This window comes from Nerophis lumbriciformis, linkage group LG03 (assembly GCF_033978685.3).
Source record: "Nerophis lumbriciformis linkage group LG03, RoL_Nlum_v2.1, whole genome shotgun sequence".
Lineage (NCBI taxonomy): Eukaryota > Metazoa > Chordata > Actinopteri > Syngnathiformes > Syngnathidae > Nerophis > Nerophis lumbriciformis.
This window is the reverse complement of record NC_084550.2, coordinates 42,622,641-42,644,300: the sequence shown is the minus strand read 5'-3', so window position 1 is coordinate 42,644,300 and position 21,660 is coordinate 42,622,641. Positions and strand designations below refer to the sequence as shown.

General features: G+C 42.7%; 1 protein-coding gene across 3 annotated transcripts in view; it reads right to left on the bottom strand.

Moving 5' to 3' along the window:
* Positions 1-1,006: 1,006 nt before the first annotated feature.
* lactbl1b (lactamase, beta-like 1b) overlaps positions 1,007-21,660 on the bottom strand; it is a 71,260-nt gene continuing 50,606 nt past the window's right edge. For 2 of the 3 annotated variants that reach the window (XM_061937770.2, XM_061937771.2), the window contains 4 exons: positions 17,493-17,650; positions 11,877-12,124; positions 11,672-11,777; positions 1,007-3,465 (listed from right to left, as the gene is read on the bottom strand). In XM_061937770.2, the coding sequence (XP_061793754.2) occupies positions 2,487-3,465; positions 11,672-11,777; positions 11,877-12,124; positions 17,493-17,650 (1,491 nt within the window). In that variant the 3' untranslated portion in view covers positions 1,007-2,486. The remainder of the gene's footprint in view (positions 3,466-11,671; positions 11,778-11,876; positions 12,125-17,492; positions 17,651-21,660) is intronic. The other variant, XM_061937773.2, reaches the window with a different exon arrangement.

Sequence of the window (21,660 nt, the reverse complement as noted above, 5' to 3'; positions counted from 1 at the left end):
TCACAAGTAAGTCTCAAGTCTTTGCCCTCAAGTCCGAGTCAAGTCCCGAGTCAAGACAGGCAAGCCCCGAGTCAAGTCCAAAGTCAAGACTGGAAAGTCTCAAGTCAAGTCCTAAGTCCTGCATTTTGAGTTTCGAGTCCTTTCAAGTCCTTTTAACCACAGACTAATATATTAACACAGATTGTGTATGCTTTTCAAATGCTGTATTTATTTATTAAAACAAGTGCATTTTAAATTGCAGGAAAGAAAATTGTGCTGACATTGCACTTTATAAGAGCACTATTAACCAGTCATTTTAAACATTAACTCATTCCTTTACAGAACAAACACATTGAAAAATAAAGTGCAAATGTACTTATTTGTACAAAAGTGTTAACATTGAAAAAACATGACATATACGTGAACATAACAAAAGAGTTGTACTTTTTATATGTCAGGGCCCTATGCTGCATTGCATTTGCAAAAGACCAAATTAGCCAAGAGTCTGTCAGTCATTTGTGCACGATGGGGGCGTAGTATGCCACCATGGCTGAAAACTCGCTCCACTGGAGCACTGGAGGCAGGCACTGCCAAGACTCTCATGGCCACTCGGAACAGTGAAGGAAGAGTCTTCATGTTCAATGCCCAGAACAAAAGGGGGGAGAGAGTTGTTTTGGGTTGGTGCACTACTTGTGAGTGTATCTTGTGTTTTTTATGTTGATTTAATTAAAAAAAGAAAAAAGAAAAAAATTATTTCTTGTGCGGCCTGATACCAATCGATCCACGGACCAGTACCAGGCCACGGCCCGGTGGTTGGGGACCACTGAGGTAAACAACCAACAGTATGTCAGAAAGCTAGCTAAAACGGTACACATATTCATAATATAGTATACATTTTAACTGACCTTTATTTTACTATATTTGTCTTTTTTTAGGTGGCTAAAATACGCGGTGCTGCTGACCGCCGTCTAACGTTACGTGTGATATATTGACTAACATAACCCTGCTTAAAAAAAATCACTGAACAAAAAGTATGAATAAGGTAGTGAACTGCAACAGATTCCCGTGTTTGCAATAACGTTCTAACGTTAGCAGTGAGTTTACAGCCTCACTGATTTAACTACACAGCAAATAAAAGTCACGTTACTTAGCCAATAAACGTTATCTTACATTCAAAACTTACCGTTCTTTGTGCAACTTCAAATGCCGGACGAAGTTGGAAGTTGTTGCCTCTCCATCAGTAATTTTCGAACCGCATGTGTTGCATACTGCAAACCGTTTTGTGTTGACCACCTCGTAATTTTTATACCCAAACATAATTATTTTAGGTATCATTTTTTGTTCACTGTCGTGTGGTTTGGACATGTCTTCTTCGTTGGTTGTCCTGCAATTTGATTGGATGAATGCTGTGTGATGAAAACAAAGTAGATCTAATTTGATTGGCTGTTGTACTGAGACCACACCAGCTGACACACGCAACGCTGATAGACAAGTACACAATGACAAATACGGAGCGCTCCCGAATAACTTTTTCATCTTTGGGTTTTGGGGGAAGTAGCAAGTCATGTCAAGTCATGTCAATTCAAAAGGCTCAAATCCATTGATGTTAAAGTCTAAGTCGAGTTGCAAGTCTTTTTACATTTTGTCAAGTCGAGTCTAAAGTCATCAAATTCATGACTCGAGTCTGACTCGAGTCCAAGTCATGTGACTCGAGTCCACACCTCTGGCGTGGCCTGTGGACCTGCAGCGAAGCAGGGTGTCCCATTACCGGTTTCGAGATCAGCGACAGGTGCGTAGATGACTCAGCTGGGAGTGTTTGTCTGATCACCTGTTGCTCTGTTAAAGGCAGCAGTCGGGAGGGAGAGAGGAGTTGTTGTTGGTGGAGGACGAGCACGAGTCGAGACGAGAGGAGAGAGAGCGAGAGCGAGATTGACAGAAACGAAAGACATTTGCTGAAAAGCATAAAAGAGACTGAAGAGAAACCATTCGTGTGCTCACGACGGCTGAAAAGCCTGAAAGAGAGACTTTGCACAATCCGACACAAGTTTGTTGTAAAATAAACATTGGTGCAACCCTGAGCCGGAGTGGTGTAAAGATGTTTGGTGGTCCAAAGAACCCGGAGGAGCAAGACCTCCACAATCTTTGATTATGATTTCTGCTTATGTTAGGCCAGCAGAGAATGCCTTGCTGGCCCTGACGCCCAAAAAAGCGCCGCGAATAAAAAGCCTGCAAATAAAACCCTCTCTGACAGCATTATTATTTTTGTAAAGGCACACTTCTTCATGCAGATCTTCTCGTTGACCTGAAATTGTGGCAGGTGAGTTTAATGTAAATACCACGGATGTTTTGTCCCGGACAGTGAAAGACGGGAGTGCCATTTGCAACAACGATGTGGGAAAATAACGTCAACATGGTCAAAATGCTTCTGTCCCCCCGCGATGACTTGGCGAGCGGAGAGAGAACAGATGTGAGTGTTTGAGGCAAGGAAGCCACTTCTCCAAGTGTCCTCAGCTGGAGAAGGAGGGCTTGCGGGCGATCCGCACCACGTTGTACGTGTTCAGCCCCGGCGCGTCGAACCCGGGCGACAGGCCTCGCTTGTCGTAGGTGTAGAAGTTGAACAGCTGTCCGTCCTGTGCTTCCAGGGACACGGAGGCTGAGCCCACTCGGAGGACGCAAGGGTAGTCTCTCTCGAACGCCACCCTGAAGACGCGCTCCACCAGGTAGTTGAGCTTTATCGTGCGATACTTTTCCGGGATCAGCTCTTCGATCTGAGGGCCGAATTGCTGCATGGTCAGAACGCCGTCGGCGCCGGCTTTGATCTCGTAGAAGGTGATGTTGCTGTAGGTGAAGAAGCCCGCGTACGCTTCCGGGTTGGGGGGCGCAACCAGGACCCTGGTGGCCTCCCTGAAGGCCTTTTCTACAGCGGGGATGATTTGCTGGTAAACCTTGGACACCACGTCCTGCTTCTGGGACCTGCTCCCCGCCATCAGCACCACCAGGCCCATCTTCAAGCGGGGAACCAGGGAGAAGGTGGCCGAGTAGCCGTCCAGATCGCCGTCCTTGCGGACCACCTCGTAGCCCAGCAGCTCGTTCACCTCCCACGGCGTCCCCGTGCGGTTGGCGAAGTAGTCCTTGTCGCACCGGAAGAGCGGCGTGAGCATGATCTTCAAGGAGTCGGGCTCCAGGAGCTTGCGGTGATAGGCCCCCAGCAGCATCATGGCGAGCTTGGCCAAGTCGGCCGCCGTGGAGAACATCTGCCCCGAAGGCCGGTACCAGCCCAGGTCGTAGAGGGGGGCGGGCTTTCCGTTGGAGTACACGCCCACCGCCACCTGACCCTGGAGGCCCGGTGTGATGTCGAAGCCGGTGTCCTCCATGCCCAGACGCTCCAGGATGTTGTCTGTGATCCAGCGTTGATAGTCCACGCTGGCGACGCGCTCGGCCATCACGTGGGCCAGCAGCGAGAAGGCCAGGTTGCTGTAGTGACATCTGGAAGGAAGGGACATTGCTTACTCACTGCCATCTTGTGGAGTCAATGGAAACTACATTTGGAGGTTGCCTACAGCCGCAGGCTTCAATGCTGAGTTCCAACCCAACTTTTTTCCCATGTTTTATATCAGGGCTGTCCAAACTTTTTGACTTGGGGGCCGCATTGGGCTAAAAAAAAAAAAATACAAATAAATATAATAATATATATATACACGTTTTAAATAAAAATCCCCTGAAGAGCAGGGAAACCTGCGAAACAAGCTTGTAGGGATGAAATAGCCTCTGTGCCTTTTTCTTGACCTAACATATATTCCGCTCTACCCTGGTATTGAGCACTGTATAACACCTCCCTAGGGAGGCATTCGGGTGGCATCCTGACCAGATGCCCGGACCACCTCATCTGGCTCCTCTCGATGTGGAGGAGCTGCGGCTTTACTTTGAGCTCCTCCCGGATGACAGAGCTTCTCACCCTATCTCTAAGGGAGAGCCCCGCCACCCGGCGGAGGAAACTAATTTCGGCTGCTTGTACCCGTGATCTTGTCCGTTCGGTCATAACCCGAAGCTCATGACCATAGGTGAGGATGGTAACGTAGATCGACCGGTAAATCGAGAGCTTTGCCTTCCGGCTCAGCTCCTTCTTCATCACAACGGATCGATACAGCATCCACATTACTGAAGACGCCGCACCGATCCGCCTGTCGACGATGTTTGACTAATACTTTGTTTACTTTCGTGAGGATCTCTTTAATATTTTGTAATCAACCAAAAATGTCAAGCAGTTAAATTGCGCCAAACATGGAAAAGTGTGGAGATTGTTTTGCATTTTCCAATAATGCTTCGTAATGTATTTAATATTTTTTTTTTAATTGTGAATGGAAGTTGTTATTAATATCTACAAAGTTCAGTGACCATGTCTGCTGACATTTTGTGTTGGTTGGATTTTTTATTCATTTATAAGCTGGCTCTTGGGACGTGGAACGTCACTTCGCTGGGGGGGAAGGAGCCTGAGCTAGTGCGTGAGGTGGAGAAGTTCCGGCTAGATATAGTCGGACTCACTTCGACGCACAGCAAGGGCTCTGGAACCACTTCTCTTGAGAGGGGCTGGACTCTCTTCCACTCTGGCGTTGCCGGCAGTGAGAGGCGACGGGCTGGGGTGGCAATTCTTGTTGCCCCTCGGCTCAAAGCCTGCACGTTGGAGTTCAACCCGGTGGACGAGAGGGTAGCTTCCCTCCGCCTTCGGGTGGGGAGACGGGTCCTGACTGTTGTTTGCATTTACGCGCCAAGCGGCAGCTCAGAGTACCCACCCTTTTTGGATTCACTCGAGGGAGTACTGGAGAGTGCTCCCCCGGGTGATTCCCTCGTTCTACTGGGGGACTTCAACGCTCATGTTGGCAGCGACAGTGAAACCTGGAGAGGTGTGATTAGGAAGAATGGCCGCCCGGATCTGAACCCGAGTGGTGTTCTGTTTTTGGACTTTTGTGCTCGTCACAGATTGTCAATAACAAACACCATGTTCAAACATAAGGGTGTCCATATGTGCACTTGGCACCAGGACACCCTAGGCCGCAGTTCCATGATCGACTTTGTAGTTGTGTCATCGGATTTGCGGTCTCATGTTTTGGACACTCGGGTGAAGAGAGGGGCGGAGCTTTCTACCGATCACCACCTGGTGTTGAGTTGGCTGCGATGGTGGGGGAGGATGCCGGACAGACCTGGCAGGCCCAAACGCATTGTGAGGGTTTGCTGGGAACGCCTGGCAGAGTCTCCTGTCAGAGAGAGTTTCAATTCCCACCTCCGGAAGAACTTTGAACATGTCACGAGGGAGGTGCTGGACATTGAGTCCGAGTGGACCATGTTCCGTACCTCTGTTGTCGAGGCGGCCGATTGGAGCTGTGGCCGCAAGGTAGTTGGTGCCTGTCGTGGCGGTAATCCTAGAACCCGTTGGTGGACGCCGGCGGTGAGGGATGCCGTCAGGCTGAAGAAGGAGTCCTATCGGGTTCTTTTGGCTCATGGGACTCCTGAGGCAGCAGACAGGTACTGACAGGCCAAGCGGTGTGCGGCTTCAGCGGTCGCGGAGGCAAAAACTCAGACATGGGAGGAGTTCGGGGAGGCCATGGAAAAAGACTTCCAGACGGCTTCGAAGCAATTCTGGACCACCATCCGCCGCCTCAGGAAGGGGAAGCAGTGCAGTGTCAACACCGTGTATGGTGGGGATGGTGCTCTGCTGACCTCGACTGCAGATGTTGTGGATCGGTGGAGGGAATACTTTGAAGACCTCCTCAATCCTACCAGCACGTCTTCCTATGAGGAAGCAGGGCCTGGGGAATCTGTGGTGGGCTCTCCTATTTCTGGGGCTGAGGTTGCCGAGGTAGGTAAAACGCTCCTCGGTGGCAAGGCTCCGGGGGTGGATGAGATCCGCCCGGAGTTCCTTAAGGCTCTGGATGTTGTGGGGCTGTCTTGGTTGACAAGACTCTGCAACATCGCGTGGACATCGGGGCCGGTACCTCTGGATTGGCAGACCGGGGTGGTGGTTCTTCTCTTTAAGAAGGGGAACCGGAGGGTGTGTTCCAACTATCGTGGGATCACACTCCTCAGCCTTCCCGGTAAGGTCTATTCAGGTGTACTGGAGAGGAGGCTACGCCGGATAGTCGAACCTCGGATTCAGGAGGAACAGTGTGGTTTTCGTCCTGGTCGTGGAACTGTGGACCAGCTCTATACTCTCGGCAGGGTCCTTGAGGGTGCATGGGAGTTTGCCCAACCAGTCTACATGTGCTTTGTGGACTTGGAGAAGGCATTCGACCGTGTACCCCGGGAAGTCCTGTGGGGAGTGCTCAGAGAGCATGGGGTAACGGACTGTCTTATTGTGGCAGTTCGCTCCCTGTATAATCAGTGTCAGAGCTTGGTCCGCATTGTAAGTCGGACACGTTTCCAGTGAAGGTTGGACTCCGCCAAGGCTGCCCTTTGTCATCGATTCTGTTCATAACCTTTATGGACAGAATTTCTAGGCGCAGTCAGGGCGTTGAGGGGATCTGGTTTGGTGGCTGCAGGATTAGGTCTCTGCTATTTGCAGATGATGTGGTCCTGATGGCTTCCTCCGGCCAAGATCTTCAGCTCTCACTGGATCGGTTCGCAGCCGAGTGTGAAGCGACTGGAATGGGAATCAGCACCTCCAAGTCCGAGTCCATGGTTCTCTCCCGGAAAAGGGTGGAGTGCCATCTCCGGGTTGGGGAGGAGATCTTGCCCCAAGTGGAGGAGTTCAAGTACCTCGGAGTCTTGTTCACGAGTGGGGGAAGAGTGGATCGTGAGATCAACAGGCGGATTAGTGCGGCGTCTTCAGTAATGCGGACGCTGTATCGATCCGTTGTGGTGAAGAAGGAGCTGAGCCGGAAGGCAAAGCTCTCGATTTACCGGTCGATCTACGTTCCCATCCTCACCTATGGTCATGAGCTTTGGGTCATGACCGAAAGGACAAGATCACGGGTACAAGCGGCCGAAATGAGTTTCCTCCGCCGAGTGGCGGGGCTCTCCCTTAGAGATAGGGTGAGAATCTCTGTCATTCGGGGGGAGCTCAAAGTAAAGCCGCTGCTCCTCCACATCGAGAGGAGCCAGATGAGGTGGTTCGGGCATCTGGTCAGGATGCCACCCTAACGCCTCCCTAGGAAGGTGTTTCGGGCACGTCCGACCGGTAGGAGGCCATGGGGAAGACCCAGGACACGTTGGGAAGACTATCTCTTCCGGCTGGCCTGGGAACGCCTCGGGATCCCCCGGGAGGAGCTGGACGAAGTGGCTGGGGAGAGGGAAGTCTGGGCTTCCCTGCTTAAGCTGCTGCCCCCGCGACCCGACCTCGGATAAGCGGAAGAAGATGGATGGATGGATGGATATTTGTTCACCATGATTAGGGAAGGTTGTTTGCACTGGGTCATATGAGTAAATGCTGCACATTGGGACATTCAGATAATGATTAAAGGACATTGGCCTGAAAAACTCACGTTGTCCACTAGATGGTGACATTATAGCAGCATCAAAAGCGTCCGACTTTTGAAATGAATATAATCTCCCTGCGGGCGGGATTCCTTTTTAAACTCATGATGTCTCGCAGGCCGATTTGATGACTGTATTTTGGACACCCCTGCTTTATACAAATATGTGGCTAATTTATGGATTTTTACGAGTTAACAAGACGCCAAGTTTTTATTTCTGACGGTCTAAATATGTTGAGAAACAATTGGGACAGTGGACTTCAGTGTTCAGCAAATCACTTTTAAAAATGTAATAATTACAGTATCTTATTACATTCCCAACAAATTAATTGCCTTAATAACGTAATTAATCATTAATAAATGTAATCAAATACTAGGAACATTAGTTATTGCTTTAGACATCTGGCATGTGCAGTTAAATGATAAATGGGTTATACTTGTGTAGCACTTTTCTACCTTCAAGGTACTCAAAGCGCTTTGACAGTATTTCCACATTCACCCATTCACACACACATTCACACACTGATGGCGGGAGCTGCCATGCAAGGCGCTAACCAGCAGCCATCAGGAGTAAGGGGTGAAGTGTCTTGCCCAAGGACACAACGGACGTGACTAGGATGGTAGAAGGTGGGGATTGAACCCCAGTAACCAGCAACCCTTTGATTGCTGGCACGGCCACTCTACCAATTTCGCCACGCCGCCCAAGTTGAGAGACGTTTCATGAGAGCAGAGTGAGTGTGTGTGTGTGCCTTTAAAAGTAGGTGCCTCTTGCCAAGATCAGACAAAGCAGCATTTTAGCTAAGCAGTGTTGTTAGCTTAGCACTGACAGTTTTTTTTAAGCTCTTTTGAATTTTGGATTGTGTCAGCACTTGGGTTGTCCCGATACCAATACTTTGGTACTGGTACCCAAAAGTATTTTGATACATTTTCGATACTTTTTGATACATTTCTAGATGATGGGCACCACAAAAAATGTCAATATTGGCTTTATTTTAAGAAAAAACGTACTATACATTAAATATATGTTTCTTACTGCAATCAAAGGAGAATTTTGTCATGTAATCATTGTAGTATCAATTAAATACGGCTCTTGTACTTGATATTGTTACACTCGATATCTGTGTTGACCCACCAAGGGCATTTGTTGACATTCAGGAGCGCTGGCTTGCTGTTAGCGCTTAGCTATTGTAATCCTCCTACGATGTGTAGTGAAGCATGTTAATCATTTTGCAATGCGGGTTGCTGAAAATAATGGAAAGTGCCACTCTACATAGCAACTGACGCTGTGGTCAAAGTTGGAATTGCCATAAAACACATTTTAAGATATTCCACACTCAGCTGGCGGCTAGGGTGGAATTTATTACGTGTCATGTGTCAGGTAAACCATGACGAATGTGGCCATATGAATTCACTTCCCAATGTATTAACAAGAAAGGAGAAATGAAGCATGTGGATTGGTATGGCTTATACCAGAACACAACTTTGACATGAAAAGGTAATATTCGGCCATTCCTATGAATTATGCACATACCCTAGCGGTAGTGAGACATTCTCCTAGGGCGGGGGGATCAGCAACCCGCGGTTCTAGAGCCGCATACCAAAGACTATAAAAATGGGAGCCATTACCCTCCCTGCTCTGCACTCAGCATTAGGGTTAGAATTGGGGGTTAAATCACCAAAATTAACCCCGGGCGCGGCCACCGCTGCTGCTCACAGTTCCCTTTACCTCCCAGGGGTGGGGGTGATGGGTCAAATGCAGAGGATAATCTCACCACATGTAATGTGTGTGTGACAATCATTGGTACTTTAACTTTTACCTTTAACTTTTTTAACGCCGCCCTAGTGGCTCTCTAGACCGCTTTCAGAGATGTGTGAAAATTAAAAAAAATGAAGAAAAAAATATATTTTTTGTTTTAATATATTTTCTGTCAGAGGACAAACATGACACAAACCTTCCAAATTGTTAGGAATCCCACAGTTTATACTAAACATGTTTCACTGATGAGAGTATTTGGCTAGCACCGTTTTGTCCTACTCATTTCAGTGATCCTTGAACTCATCGTAGTTTGTTTACATGTACAACTTTCTCCGATGCTGCCACAGAAAGACGTGTTTTATGCCGCTCCTTCTTTGACACATTTTGTCCACCAAACATTTTATGCTCTGCGTGAATGCTCAACGGCGAGCTTTGTTGATTTTATTGATTTGCTGAAGTGCTTATCAGGCATATTTGGTCAATCGATGACTGCAAGCTAATCGGTGCTAACATGCCAAATAGGCTAGCTGTATGTACATATTGCATCATTATGCCTCGTTTGTAGTTATATTTGAGTTCATTTAATTTATTTTACTTATGTCCTCTGTGTGTTTAATTTATATTTGCACGTCACATTATCTGTATGTAATATTTGCTGCACTTCTGTATTGTTTGTGTGCCATGTTGTTACAGACCACAGCAAACGTTACCCAGCTCGCAAAGATTGTAATAAATCCATTAGAAGAAGACAACCTGCCGTTTCCTTTGACTTGTACACACACATCTATACTGTCGGTCATTCTGAGCCAGTAATTTCCAGAACTTATCTCATCCGATCAGAAGCCTCCATTTTACTAATGATTTCCAATGTTGCAAAAATGTGTGGAATAAAAAATAAAATACAACATTTCTGTCAACGAAGATTTGCGTCAGCTTTTGATAGTAGGCTAATATAGCTAATAAAGACACTTACATCATGTGTTGCCTTCATTATAACACTTTTAAAGGCCTACTGAAACCCACTACTACCGACCACGCAGTCTGATAGTTTGTATATCAATGATGAAATCTTAACATTGCAACACATGCCAATACGGCCGAGTTAGCTTACTAAAGTGCAATTTTAAATTTCGCACCAAATATCCTGCTGAAAACGTCTCGGTATGATGACGCCTGCGCGTGACGTCACGGATTGTAGAGGACATTTTGGGACAGCATGGTGGCCGGCTATTAAGTCGTCTGTTTTCATCGCAAAATTCCACAGTATTCTGGACATCTGTGTTGGTGAATCTTTTGCAATTTGTTCAATGAACAATGGAGACAGCAAAAAAAGAAAGCTGTAGGTGGGAAGCGGTGTATTGCAATAGGTGTTGTGCCGGATAACGCACCCCCGCTGTAGAATGCACCCCCTGACTGTTGTGCCGGATAACACAGCCGGTGTTTCATTGTTTACATTCCCGGAAGATGACAGTCAAGCTTTACCATTGGCCTGTGGAGAATTGGGACAAGAGAGACTCTTACCAGGAGGACTTTGAGTTGGATGCGCAGACACGGTACCGTGAGTACGCATGCAGCTGCGGCTTCCAAACATTTGATCGCTTTCCCGTACGTGCGTGCCGCTATGTGCATGTCACGTACGTAACTTTGGGGACTTTGGGGAAATATATGTGCTGTATGAACTTTGGGTAGGTGAACGGTACTTTGAGCTGTGGGATTGAGTGTGTTGTGCAGGTGTTTGAGTTGTATTGGCGGGTTATATGGATGGGAGGGGGGAGGTGTTTGTTATGCGGGGTTCATTTGTGGCATATTAAATATAAGCCTGGTTGTGTTGTGGCTAATAGAGTATATATATGTCTTGTGTTTATTTACTGTTTAAGTCATTCCCAGCTGAATATCAGGTCCCACCCGCCTCTCACAGCATCTTCCCTATCTGAATTGCTCCCACTGCCCTCTAGTCCTTCACTCTCACTTTCCTCATCCACAAATTTTTCATGCTCGCTCAAATTAATGGGGAAATCGTCGCTTTCTCGGTCCGAATTGCTCTCGCTGCTGGTGGCCATGATTGTAAACAATGTGCAGATGTGAGGAGCTCCACAACCTGTGACGTCACGCGCATATCGTCTGCTACTTCCGGTACAGGCAAGGCTTTTTTAGCAGCGACCAAAAGTTGCGAACTTTATCGTCGATGTTCTCTACTAAATCCTTTCAGCAAAAATATGGCAATATCGCGAAATGATCAAGTATGACACATAGAATGGACCTGCTATCCCCGTTTAAATAAGAAAATCGCATTTCAGTAGGCTTTTAAAGTACTTTTGATAGTAGGCTAATACAGCTAATCATGTGTTGCCTTCATTATAACACTTATATAAGGCTTTTGAGTTTTTGCGGCTCAAGACAGATTTTTTGGGGGGGATTTTTGGACAGTTCTTTCAACATTTTGGGTTGCCGACCCCAAAATGAATCTTACTTCGTTCCGGGGTCGGCCACAAGCACGTCGTCCTGCAGGAGATTGATTGCAGATTGAGTTTTTCCTTTCCAAAGGAGGTTGGTGGCTCGGAGTCTCCTGGGCAAGCCTGGTACAAACAAACACAGGTCCAATATTTGATGCGGTGCAAGATCTGCGTTTATCAAGAGGGCCACGGGAGAACATCCTAGAACTGTGCTAAGTGTACCGGAAAGCTGGCTGGCCATCCTGCGCAGCGTCACCGAGGACGAGCGGATGGGAACCTCGCCGCTGTCCAGAAAGATCAGACCGTCCGTCACGTATTTGAGCTCCGAGTCCCGCGTCTTCCCCATGGGGTTTTTGATGGTGAAGTTCTCCACATACTTCTCCAGGGGGTCGTCCAGAGAGCTGATTTTGCCTTCCTCCCACAGCCGGTACAACATGAGTGTGGGGAAGATCTTGGACAGGCTGGCGATTCTGGAACGAGAGGAAGTTCCTGTTCTTTGACCGGACCTCACATTCCTTGCTGTTCTAGAAAGTAACGGTGACGGAAAACATTGATGTACCTTTGTATGCATATTCAATACTGCAATATTACAGGGAAAAGTACATTCCGGCAGAAATTCTGAAAATTATGGTTAACAGTGCACCATTGTCTAACGCTAGGTTTGTAAAAAGAGAAACTAATCATAATCTGAAAGGAACTGAGATTTTTAATACATCTAGTTTCAGAACAGTCACAATGGAAATAAGTATTTCAGTAAGAGGTGTTTATTTATGGAACAAACTTGACAGTGGAATAAAACAATGTAAATCTCTTTTTAATGGTTGAGGTTTCTGTGGTTTATCCGTTATACAGTGCTCAATACCGGTGTAGAGCGGAATATACGTTAGGTCAGGAAAAAACACAGAGGCTATTTCATCCCTGCAGGCCTGTTTTGCAGGTTTCCCTGCTCTTCAGGGAAATTATTGCTCTTCAGGGAAAATCCCCTGAAGAGCAGGGAAACTTGCAAAACAGGCTTGTAGGGATAACATAGAATGTAAATGTAAATGGGTTATACTCAGTGCCGGCCCAAGCCTCCATGGGGCCCTAAGCAAAATTTGATTTTGGGGCCCTCTATTTCTGCCAATAATATATAAATAATATATAAACTCATTGCGGCTCTGGCAGTGTTGTTTACATTATCCTATTGTCAGCCTGGCATGTCTTTACAAATGACATGTCATTTATAAAGATATAGGGGTGGCCCAGTTAAGAACATAAATAATACCAATGAATGAACGAATGATGTCCAGAGTGCCACATATGGTTCCTAATCTTAAAATGTAGAAAACATTCAGCTACAAGAGTGGCCTGGGGTTGAACAGTCCAAGTGATAAAGCTTTGTATTTACAGTAAAAGTGTCATCTTGTCTCATCAGTCTTGTACATATTAGTCTTTAATTACTAGTTTATATTTTTAGTTAATTGTTCATATTTAATGTTTACTTTGTACAAAGAGAGCGCAGTCTACTGAAGTTAAATTCCATGTGTGTTAAACATAACTGGACAATAAAGCTGATTCTGATTCACTTTATTATTTTTGGTAACAAAAACCTGAAACAGCAATGTGCAAAAATGTTGACCTAAAATTGTGTTTTTGTACAATAATATATCTTTGATCATTTAGAAATCATCAGTCAGACTCGTATATGCAAAAAATAAAAAATAATTTTTTTTTGTTAATTGCTTTTGGGGGCCCCCTGGTGGCCGCGGGGCCCTAAGCAAGCGCTTAGTACGCTTATGCCTTGGGCCGGCTCTGGTTATACTTGTTTAGCGCTTTTCTACCTTCAAGGTACTCAAAGCGCTTTGCCTCTGTGTTTTTTCCTGACCTAACGCAAATCTCTTTTATGTATTCAAAAACATGTAAAACTCATAACGATGAAAAGATATGACTGAGTGAAAATATATCTTTATTATTGGTTTAATTGTTGTAAAATTAAAATTATGGCTTTGTAGTATTTTTAAGTTGTTCACTTCTTTCTGCTCCTTTTCATTCATAATTTACCTTAATGTTATGCTGATTGTTTTTATTGTTCTTCCTTTGTTTGATCTTTTATAAATGATATAAAGAAATGAACCCAACTCAACTGCTCGAGCTTTCAATAAAGTAGAGAAAGACACTTTTGTTTGGTGACTCGAACAAGAACATTTCCAACACAGTAACCTTGGATATACAAACTCCAAAATCAGTGAAGTTGGCACGTTGTGTAGAACGTAAATAAAAACAGCGAAAGCCATTTATCAACAACACCCAGAAACGCGGCCAGCTTCGCTGGGCCCGAGCTCATCTAAGATGGACTGATGCAAAGTGTAAAAGTGTTCTGTGGTCTGACGAGTCCACATTTCAAATTGTTTTTGGAAACTGTGGACGTCGTGTCCTCCGCACAAAAGAGGAAACGAACCATCTGGATTGTTCTAGGCGCAAAGTTCAAAAGCCAGCATCTGTGATGGTATGGGGGTGTATTAGTGCCCAAAGCATGGGTAACTTACACATATGTGAAGGCGCCATTAATGCTGAAAGGTACATACAGGTTTTGGAGCAACATACAGTATATTGCCATCCAAGCAACGTTACCATGGACGCCCCTGCTTATTTCAGCAAGACAATGCCAAGCCACGTAGTACAACATCGTGGCTTCATAGTAAAAGAGTGCGGGTACTAGACTGGCCTGCCTATAGTCCAGACCTGTCTCTCATTGAAAATGTGTGGCACAATATGAAGCCTAAAATACCACAACGGAGACCCCCGGACTGTTGAACAACTTAAGCTGTACATCAAGCAAGAATGGGAAATAATTCCACCTGAAAAGCTTCAAAAATGTGTCTCCTCAGTTCCCAAACGTTTACTGAGTGTTGTTAAAAGGAAAGGCCATGTAACACAGTGGTAAAAATGCCCCAGTGCCAACTTTTTTTGCAATGTGTTGTTGCCATTAAATTCTAAGTTAATGATTATTTGCAACAAAAAAATTTATTTCTCAGTGTGAACATTAAATATATTGTCTTTGCGGTCTATTCAATTGAATATAAGTTGAAAAGGCTTTGCAAATAATTGTAACCAACTTCACTGGTTTTGGGTTTTGTATTAACACCATATCATTTTTATGGGTTATTTCTTCAGTCTAAGAGCATGAAGTACACAAAAGCTCAGAGTCTGTCTGTGCAAAGACCAATGTTTTTAAACATATTGTTCTAATGTGTGGCACCTCGAGACAAGAATATGTTGAAGGACTAAAAGTCTTCCTCCACTCAGTTTTAGGCATTTTTATGTATCAAATATAAAAATCGCATATTGAATCACCATCGCAATTTGTTTTTTTCTCAAAATCGCTCAGCCCGAGTGTGAGCAGTATTGTTATGCACAGTAGGTTAGGTTGTATTTTGGCCTCATTCCTGTGAGAATCCTGCGTGCGACTGAAGCATTCAGGAGTCGGACTATCCGGGACTTGCTGCAGTGTGCTCAAACAACAGCCAGGAAGCATCTGTGAGCCGATAATACTGTATCATCTCTTTCTCTTTCGGACTTATCAGGTCCTTAGTGCATTCTTCTCCCGCGTTTTAAGTGAGGGATGAGGCAAAAAAACTAACCCAGACCAGCTGTAGTACTACTTTCATCCTCTTGGATGTGGAATTTACCAGAACTGCAGACTCCTTCAGCTTCCTCTCACATGAGGAAAACCATCAGTCGCTCAATTGGCTTCAGGTCTGGAGGGGACATACCTAAATGTTCCCCGCCAAGACACTTGTCATCCTGGATGTGTGACCGGTCTCCTTATTGTGTTGGAAGACGGCCTGATGGGAAAGGATCGTGCTTCACCAAGTCACCGTACATGTTGAAAGTCATGTTTGACTCCATGGACCAGCAGGGTTTCTGAACCATTGTTGGGTCGGCAAAAATATCTGTTTCTCGGCTGTGGTCCGTATTATTCAGAAAGTATAAATAAAGACAGAATACTATTAACCGCACCATGTAAGTGTAAAAAACAACAAAATTGCAATTTGTACATTTTCAAAATGTGCTTGGTCTAGTTTTAAACAAAGAAAACAATCTAAAGTTGTCCTTATTTTGAAGTTATCATGCCATGATTTTTTCTCCATATGGCCCTAAACGAAAATGACTTTGACACCCCTGCTTTAATTACTTCCTATAAAACATTTTCACTTCTAGAACCTATTGCCAAAGTATCGAAATCGGATCAGATCTATGGTCAAAAATGTTCATCGGGACATCCCTAATTCTTAACTAATGAAGATTCTTCTAATCAGAAAGTTTCGGTTTGTTTTAAAGGACACTTTTTTTTCCTTCTATTTTCTAACTATTTAGAACAGTGTTACTACATTACATATATACTTACATCATGTGTATATTACATGTTATTATGAATGTTACTACATTACATCATGTATATATTACATGTTATTTTGAATTCTACTACGTTACCTATATACTTACATCATGTATATATTACATGTTATTATAAATGTTACTACATTACATCATGTGTATATTACATGTTATCATGAATGTTACTCCATTACATCATGTATATATTACATGTTATTATGAATGTTACTACGTTACCTATATACTTACATCATGTATATATTACATGTTATTATAAATGTTACTACATTACATCATGTTTATATTACATGTTATTATGACTGTTACTACAGTACATCATGTTTATATTACATGTTATTATGAATGTTACTACATTACATATATACTTAAGGAGCGCCGTAAAAATGGCAGCCCCATCGGCGGTCTTGTCTTGTCTCCCTGTAACGTATGTCTGCTCCTAGTGGGACTGTGCCGAAAATATACTTTTCAGTTATTATGTGTCTTGTGCATGTTAAGAATTGACAATAAATCATCTTGAATCTTGAATACTTACATCATGTATATATAACATGTTATTATGAATGTTACTACATTACATATCATGTATATATTACATAGTATCATGAATATTACTACATTACATATATAATTACATCATGTATATATTACATGATATTATAAATGTTTCTACATTATATATATATATATACATATATATATATATATATATATATATATATATATCATGTATATATTACATGTTATTATGAATGTTACTACATGACATATACAATTACATCATGTATATATTACATGTTATTATGAATGTTACTATATTACATATATACTTACTACATGTATATTTTACATGATATTATGAATGTTACTACATTACATATATACTTACATCATGTATATATTACATGATGTTATACACTTTTCTACTTTATATATATATAATTACATAATGTATATATTACATGTTATTGTGAATGTTACTACACTACAGATATACTTAAATCATGTACATATTACATGGTATTATGAATGTTACTACATTACATACTGTATATACTTGCATCATGTATATATTACATGTTATTATGAAAGTTACTACATTACATATATACTTACATCATGTATATATTACATGTTATTATAAATGTTACTACATTACAAATATACTTACATCATGTATATAAAACATTGATGGAGATGTTTGGATATTTTTAGAGCGCTTTATAGGCGGAATAGATCGACTCCTATTGACTCCATTGTTAGCTGACATTTATTGACGTTCATTTTCGAGTTAAAATGCATAAAAAAAGTGGTTGTCTCACATAAGGATTCTGTATGATAGGCAAAATTCCCCCCAAAAAGTGCAGTTCCCCTTTAAGAAGACGCAATGCCTAAACATTAGTGTCGGGGGATGCAATGTTGTGGAAGCGCTCCATTAGCCACCTGTAGACCGTGTACTCATTGGGGGGTCCCGAAAAGGCATCCGAGCTGTTTCTCTTGCCAAAATTGCCGGTCCACAAAACCGTGTCATTGAGGATGACGATGGCGGAGAGAGCAGGGAGGCTGACAGGATGGATGCTCTGGCGGAGCAAAACGTCCACCTGCAAAGCGATGCACAGTTAGGGACAGGAAATACATACTTTTACTGACTTTTTGTCCACCAAACTTTGCATAATAAAACATAGTTAATGAGTCCACCTGCAGGGTGATACATTTAGGTGAGGGAATACTTCTTTTTTTTTTTAACAAATGTTACCTCTTCTTGCACCTGCAGTATTTACATTTTATTTGACTTGTTTTGCATAGCTAATGAGTCCACCTGTGGGGGAACACACCTTCACTGAGGGGACAGGCATGGAGTGCCGTGGCAAACAAACGCTACTTTTTATCCACGTGCTGTACTCCAAACTTGTTTTTTTTATTGTCGCTTCCGCTAGATTGGAGAAATGAAGCGAACGACACGCTCTTCATTCCGTCACCGGCCAGTTCTTTTCTTCCCTAACGCTCGCACATTAGCGCTCTGCAGCGTCTGGCAGCAGAGAAAAGGAAGGCCACAAACAGATGCTCCACTCGTGTTGCAAACACGTGAGCGGCGTGTTCCACTCCAAGCAATTAAGTTGTGGGATTCTGGAGGAAGGTTGTGTGTGTGTGTGTGTGTGTGTGAGAGTTCTTGTATTTCTACCCTTCTTGAGATATCAACAAGGAAAAGTACCTTCCATATGAGGACCGGCGAACAAGTTAGGACTGAAATCATGGTCCCAATACGGAAAACCATTGCATCTAATAGAGAGTCAGGATTTTTTGTTGATTTAATGTGCATACAAAAGTATACATTGACAGGTGCAAAGGCAGCAATATATATTAAAACAAGACGCCAGGTAAAGAAGGACTTCCCTATTCATCTCCTAAAAAACCCGCCAGGTGAATAGCTGATTGTTCAACTTCCGGTGCTGACTTAAGACTGTGACGCGGGTTGTGGCCATTAACAGTTAGCTTCTACATCTGTGTTGCCCAAAGTGCGGCACAGGGGCTATCTGTGGTCAGTGAATCATTTGTCATCGGCCTTAAGCACATTACAAAAAACAAAAAATAGAGATCTCATTTGGTGGTGAAATCTATCAAAATGAGGTTGGTCCAAAAAAGGAGGACTTTTTTCAAATTGACTGTGTGTCGGCTTTAAAAGTGCTCCCCTTCTGGTCAACTTATGAAATAACAAGTTTGTGTAAAAATTTGAAGTGGTCCCCCTCTTGCCAACATATGTAATAACACGTGTGTGTAAGAAATTGAAATGCGTCCCCTTTGGCCAAAATATATTACGAAAAAAAAAATATATATATGTATAAACCCCGTTTCCATATGAGTTGGGAAATTGTGTTAGATGTAAATATAAACGGAATACAATGATTTGCAAATCCCTTTCAACCCATATTCAATTGAATGCACTACAAAGACAAGATATTTGATGTTCAAACTCATAAACTTGATTTTTTTTTTGCAAATTATAATTAACTTTAAATTAATTAAATTTCATGGCTGCAACATGTGCCAAAGTAGTTGGGAAAGGGCATGTTCACCACTGTGTTACATCACCTTTTCTTTTAACAACACTCAATAAACGATTGGGAACTGAGAAAACTAACTGTTGAAGCTTTGAAAGTGGAATTCTTTCCCATTCTTGTTTTATGTGTTGTTCAACAGTCCGGGGTCTCCGCTGTCGTATTTTACGCTTCATAATGCGCCACACATTTTCGATGGGAGACAGGTCTGGACTGCAAGCCGGCCAGGAAAGTACCCGCACTCTTTTTTTACGAAGCCACGCTGTTGTAACACGTGCTGAATGTGGCTTGGTATTGTCTTGCTGAAATAAGCAGGGGCGTCCATGAAAAAGACGGCGCTTAGATGGCAGCATATGTTGTTCCAAAACCTGTATGTACCTTTCAGCATTAATGGTAACTTCACAGATGTGTAAGTTACCCATGCCTTGGGCACTAATGCACCCCCACACCATCACAGATGCTGGCTTTTGAACTTTGCGTCGATAATAGTCTGGATGGTTCACTTCCCCTTTGGTCCGGATGACACAAAGTCGAATATTTCCAAAAACAATTTGAAATGTGGACTCGTCAGACCACAGAACACTTTTCCACTTCGCATGAGTCCATCTTAGATGATCTCGGGCCCAGAGAAGCCGGCGGCGTTTCTGGATGTTGTTGATAAATGGCTTTCGCTTTGTAAAGTAGAGCTTTAAGTTGCACTTACAGATGTAGCGACAAACTGTATTTAGTGACAGTGGTTTTCTGAAGTGTTCCTGAGCCCATGTGGTGATATCCTTTAGAGATTGATGTCGGTTTTTGATACAGTGCCGTCTGAGGGATCGCAGGTCATTCAATGTTGGTTTCCGGCCATGCCGCTTACGTGGAGTGATTTCTCCAGATTCTCTGAACCTTTTGATGATATTATGGACCGTAGATGTTGAAATCCCTAAATTTCTTGCAATTGCACTTTGAGAAACGTTGTTCTTAAACTGTTTGACCTTTTGCTCACGCAGTTGTGGACAAAGGGGTGTACCTCGCCCCATCCTTTCTTGTGAAAGACTGAGCATTTTTTGGGAAGCTGTTTTTATACCCAATCATGGCACCCAACTGTTCCCAATTAGCCTGCACACCTGTGGGATCTTCCAAATAAGTGTTTTATAAGCATTCCTCAACTGTATCAGTATTTATTGCCACCTTTACCAACTTCTATGTCATGTGTTGCTGGCATCAAATTCTAAAGTTAATGATTATTTGCAAAAAAAAAAAAGTTTATCAGTTTGAACATCAAATATGTTGTCTTTGTAGCATATTCAACTGATAATGGGTTGAAAATGATTTCCAAATCATTGTATTCTGTTTATATTTACATCTAACACCATTTCCCAACTCATATGGAAACGGGGTTTGTACACAAATGAAATAAGTATCTATATAGAGACATACTGTGATAACTTGAAGTAAATTATGAAGATTAAAAAACAGTTACAAACAAAAAATTAAAAATAATACAAATGAACTTAAAGCAGTCTTTTTCTCACAATATGTCAACTGTTTTCTTAAAAAACTAAGAACAATTTCATGTATCTTGCTCAGGACACAACGGACATGACGAGGTTGGTACTAGGTGGGGATTGAACCAGGGACCCTGGGGTCGCGCACGGCCATTCTTCCACTGCGCCACGCCGTCCTTGTTCATGCAAAATAGTGATAATTTTTGAGTAAAATTACTTTTGTCATAATTCTGCCAAGTAAAATTCCGATTATTATTATAATATTGCCAAAATATTAGTTTTCTTAAGAAATTGTGACTTTTGAAATTACAACTCTTTTAATATAATTGCCAACATTTTAAGCTTTTCTTGTAAAATTGCGACTGTTATTGAGTACAATTCCAACTTTTATCATAATATTGCACAAATGTTCAGTTTTTCTTGTAAAATTTTGACTTGCGTTGAGTAAAATGATAACTTTTATAATACTGCCAACATTCTAAGTTTTTCTTGTGAAATGTGACCTTTTTCTTGTGAATTCCAACTAATTTTTCACAAGCTTTTTTATATATGCATAGTATATATATATATATATATATATATATATATATATATGTCTAGAAAGGGTGGTCTTAAAGATGTCTCAAGAAGGTAACAAATACACGGTGTGTGTGTGCGCGTGTGTGTTTTCTTGTATTTCTACCCTTCTTGAGACATCCACAAGAAAAAGTACCTTCCATATGAGAACCGGTGAACAAGTTAGTGTGTAAATATTTGAAGTGCTCCCCCTCTGGTCAACATATGTAATAACAAGTGTGTGTAAAAAATTGAAACATCCCCTTTGGCCAAAATTAACTAAAAAAATAAAATAAATATGTATATAGAGACATACTGTAATAACTTGAAGTAAATACTGAAGATTAAAAACCATTTACAAACCAAAAATTTAAAAAATAAATAACTAAAAGCTTATCTTTTTTATATATGCATCGTATGTATATATTAATGTTTTAAATACAAATCTTTATATATCTAGAAAGGGTGGTCCTAAAGAGGTAGGCATTTTTCCGAGGGCTCAAGAAGGTA